The sequence below is a fragment of the Procambarus clarkii genome, chromosome 21, assembly GCF_040958095.1.
Source record: "Procambarus clarkii isolate CNS0578487 chromosome 21, FALCON_Pclarkii_2.0, whole genome shotgun sequence".
In the NCBI taxonomy this organism is placed as follows: domain Eukaryota; kingdom Metazoa; phylum Arthropoda; class Malacostraca; order Decapoda; family Cambaridae; genus Procambarus; species Procambarus clarkii.
The window spans coordinates 1,880,545-1,885,378 of NC_091170.1; the positions used below are offsets into that span (position 1 = coordinate 1,880,545).

The 4,834-nt window shown below is 45.5% G+C and overlaps 1 protein-coding gene across 1 annotated transcript; it reads left to right on the plus strand.

The window, feature by feature from the left end:
- Nucleotides 1–2,061: 2,061 nt before the first annotated feature.
- LOC138366983 (uncharacterized) lies at nucleotides 2,062–3,218 on the plus strand. Its single transcript, XM_069328389.1, has 2 exons — nucleotides 2,062–2,098; nucleotides 2,821–3,218. Exons 1-2 carry the CDS (start codon nucleotides 2,062–2,064, stop codon nucleotides 3,216–3,218), a joined length of 435 nt encoding a protein of 144 aa, XP_069184490.1.
- Nucleotides 3,219–4,834: the final 1,616 nt, after the last annotated feature.

Here is a 4,834-nt window from a genome sequence, read left to right on the forward strand (position 1 = left end):
GCCACCACCAGGAACGGAGACCGGAGGCGGAGAAGGAAGAGACACAACAGGCGGGAGGGAAAACGTCAGCACACTTGAGGTATCCAGGGAGGGCGACGGAACATGCAGAATAGAAGAGGTACTCGTCAACGAGGAAACTCCCGGAGCCGACGAGGCAGAGGACGTGGGTGGAGACACACATACCACCGCACCGTCAGCCCCGGGAAGCACATTGCCTCCAGCAGGAGATGCAGGCACCACCCCTACAGCATCCTCCAAGGCCATCGGATGCAGATGCACCTCCACAGTCACCGAAGGATGAAGGTCCGAACAGGCGCCCCCAGGTCCCCCGAATTCACCGGCGGGGCAGACACATCCGGTCCAGACATAGCGATATCTGGAACCGCCGCAGGATCCACACCAGGCACCTGCACAGAGCGAGAATCCGCCGAGGAGTCCACACGCACAGATAAGCGAGGAAAATCATCCTCTAGGAGAACTGAAGGGGCTTCTGTACGAGGAGCGTCACAACCGGCCACGATGTTGCCCTCAGCACCGAACCGGAAACACGTTCGGGTCTGCCCCTGATAGAAAGTCCTCAGAGACAGCCCACGATACGAGACCCTGGACGGTATAGGGCTCGTGAGCCGCATGACAAGCGTGAGTGAACCCAGCCGGACCCGCTTCAGTCGGCCCGCACTCAAAGTTTTGAACCGGTGCTTCACCACCGACCCAAACCGCGTAAACAAGGCCATGAGGGCCGCCTCGGGGAAGGTCACCGACACGCCGTGAATACTCACAAACGTCAAGGGCCCCCAGGGATCCGAGATCTCAACAGACACAGCCGAAGCCGGAAGAGGAAGCGTGCAGCCATTCCAGCGGGCCACAAACTCCCGGTATACATGTGACGTGGCGAATGACACCGCAACACGAGTGGGCGACAACTTCTCTAAGCCCAGGAGCTCGGGGACGTGAACACGGATGACGTCGAGGAGGGCAACTTCAACAACGGGCCAGTCCACATCAGCAGAAAAATCCAGCCGAACTGTGTCTATTCTTCGAATACGGCTAGTACCAGCCCCGTCCATATTGGCAGGTGGGGCCCCGACCAGCGGGAGCTCCAACCCCCCCCCCCCCCCCCCCACAGCAACCGCCACTCAGCAACGGCAGACGATCACTGACAGTCAATGCTCGACGTCTGCACCCTCTGGTGGCGCAGCCAGCACTCGGGAGGCAGTCTATAGTTTGTTGTTGTTGGGAGACTGTGGCTTGGAGAGCCGCAATTGCTTCAGACTGAAGGAGCACTAGGTTGTGTAGTTTCTGGGGCCATGGATTGCTCCGCAATGGTTTTAAGTTTATACAGGGAGGCATATATAGAGTGACTTCTACAGCCTGAGTTTTGAGTTGAGTTGTACGCGGCAGCTGACAGAGAGAGAGGGAAGCGGGTGCTGTGTTTACCAACATCGGCGACAATTCCAGTGGTGCCAGTGTTTCATTTAGGACTCTCTGTGTTATGGATAATGAGCGAGAGGCAGTCCTACATTGCTTGTTGCTATGTGTGGGCATGTTTACGGTGGTAGATTCTTGGTAACGGTTACAGAGGTAGATATTTGGATATTGGAAGTGGGGTTAGGCGTATGGTTACGTTTAGCAGAAGGGTCATCGATATGCAGGGATAATGCAAATTAATTAATTATGGTTGATTACTGTCAATCGACTTGATAATGGTCGATTGATCATAATCGACTTGATAATGATCGATTGATCATAATCGACTTGATAATGGTCGATTGATCATAATCGACTTGATAATGGTCGATTGATCATAATCGACTTGATAATGGTCGATTGATCATAATCGACTTGATAATGGTCGATTGATCATAATCGACTTGATAATGGTCGATTGGTCATAATCGACTTGATAATGGTCGATTGATCATAATCGACTTGATAATGGTTCAAGACGGACGAAACGTCGTCGTCTCTTCACTTTCTAGTGTGTGTGTGGTTTGGTCAACATTCCACACATAGACCTTCTTTGACTGGATTTAATTTAGATGTGTCTATAATATTTAGATCATGAATCCATCCAAATTTTCTACATCCATTATCCCGAGTAAGTTTAGTCGTGGGTTCATCACAATGCTTTCCACTAAATAGTCCACGAGTTGAACACTCACACTAAATTGGTAATCTTGCTATATTAATTTACCTAATGTGGTTGGACATACTGGAACTGTAGGTATTATTGTGGGAGTAGTACGATATATTTTAAACCAATATCCGTCCTGCCAGGAGTCACTGGCTGGTAATATTTCATTACTTTCATTGGAGTATAATTGAGAAGGTAAATATATACAACAGTGATTTAGTTTCATACCTTCCCACACTTTACAGGCTTTATGATGATTGTCATATTGATGGAGTCCAAATGGTGATAAAATTAATACGGGATTATTACCTAACTCGTCATCGCTTTCAGCCTGGTCAATGTACCATTCAAATGACGATATATTTTTTTGTCATGTTATACCATAGTGAAATAACTTTCTTTTTCTTCGTAATGTCTCGCCTTCAATAATTCCAGAGCATATTAATAAGTAATTAGCAAAAGAAAATAAATTATGGCTATAATTTTTCGTGGTTATTCATAAGGTGGATTCAGAAATATATAGCGAACGTCTCAATCTCTAAAATAAAATGTTATACAGATTTATTTAAGTGAATAAATATATACATATACTATACTTTCTTTAAAAAAGTAAAAAACAAATAATATATGAGTTAATTATATATACACATGATATATCAATTTATCTCACACTAGTGTGTCCTCAGTTGAAGAAACTGTATGGGACGAGGCCAATCAGTTTCACAGCGGAATTCGTGACCTTAGGCCAGACCTCAGGCCAGGCCTCAGGCCAGACCTCAGGCCAGACCTCAGTTCAGACCTCAGGCCAGACCTCAGGTCAGGCCTCAGGCCAGACCTCAGGTCAGACCTCAGGCCAGACCTCAGGTCAGACCTCAGGCCAGACCTCAGGTCAGACCTCAGGCCAGGCCTCAGGTTAGACCTCAGGCCAGATCTCAGGCCAGACCTCAGTTCAGACCTCAGGCCAGGTCTCAGGACAGACCTCAGATCAGACACAGGCCAGGCCTTAGGCCAGGTCTCAGGCCAGGCCTCAGGCCAGACCTCAGGCCAGACCTCAGGCCAGACTCGGACAATGTTGACTGTGTAGAGGCTAGCTGCCTCCTTAACACCCCCCTAATACATCCCCTCACCACGGACCCCTCCATTTATTATGAATTCTTCATTTTGACCAAGGAATATGATAGAGCGATGTGTTACAAGCCACTGAAATGGTAAAATTTTCTTTTCTAATTTTGGGAAAAGCATCAAGTGTGTTTAGTATCGTGGCAGGCAGGTGATGCAGCAGTCAGCAGAGGTCAGATCTGGTGGATGGGTCTCCACTCACCCTCCTTCCCTGACGCCTTTCCACCACCCTCTTCCCCCAATACATCCCCTAACCACTGACACCACCATTTACTATGAATTCTTCATTTTGACTATGGAATATGATAGAGCGATGTGTTACAAACAACTGAAATGGTACAATTTTCTCGCTAATTTGATGAGAAGCAGACAGTGAGGCATCAATTAGCTGATAACCAGAGCTCCCTACTGACACCACCTGCCTCCCCTGACAACACCTCCCACCACTGACACCACCTGCCTCCCTTGACAACAACAACTATTAATTGAATAACACTCATTTACCAGATAGTTCCTGGAAGCTACTTGAACTGGATAGCTGTTACGAGATGGAAAGGATTATTGTAAATATTGAAGAGAATAACTATTTATGAGAATATTGAGGATGATACTGGTGATGGTGGTGGTGGTGTGGGCAGCGATGGTAGAGGGGTCAGGAATAGTGGAAAAGGGAATATACACCATCTGATTGAAGGGAAGTCACCAGTTCTAAGCTAACACAAAGAGGTTGACCTTGGGTCAAGCTAACGTCTCCTCACAGAGCCAATGGAATAATACGTCATAGTCGATGGTCCCTTCCCTGGACAATCCGTCTGCCTGCCAGAACCTCCTACAGGTGAACGACCAGGAGAACCAAACCCCAAGCAGATATGGGCTGATGCTACTCAGCGATACTTAGACAAGCTTTTCTTGACTATGTCGACTTTGAAGGGAGGAAAAATAATAGAATCAGAAGCCAATATAAAAATAGAAATAAGGAAAAGAGTTAATCAGAAGCAAATTCCTTCAATATTATTATTCACAACATACCAGAATAAAAATCAACTGTTCGTCTCCAAAAAGTTATAAACTATTTCGTGTTAAATATTTTATATATTTTTTTAATTAATTTTTACAACATCCAATTTTTTCGGTAATATATACCATGTATTTTTCAAGAACTTTTTGAGGGTTACGAAGATATGGAATAAAATCAAAGAATTGAGCAGCATTTTCCAGGTTAACCAGTTTTTCAAATTTGGAAGATGTGGCAACATCACTGAAACCTAATATTTGATGAGCTCGGTATGGTGACTGACTTATTAATTGACGCATTTGTGATACTGCCAGATATACTTGACCAACATATATACGATTGAGTTGTAAATCTTCAGACATAATCCACATCGAATAATCCAAATTAGGGGGAACTATATTACCGATGCAAACGATGCCTGATTAATATCACCCAATTTGTGTTGAAATTCTTGATAATATCCAATAACACTTGTGTCGCCCATAAGATAGTGTCCCAATATATATATATATGTCGTACCTAGTAGCCAGAACGCACTTCTCAGCCTACTATGCAAGGCCCGATTT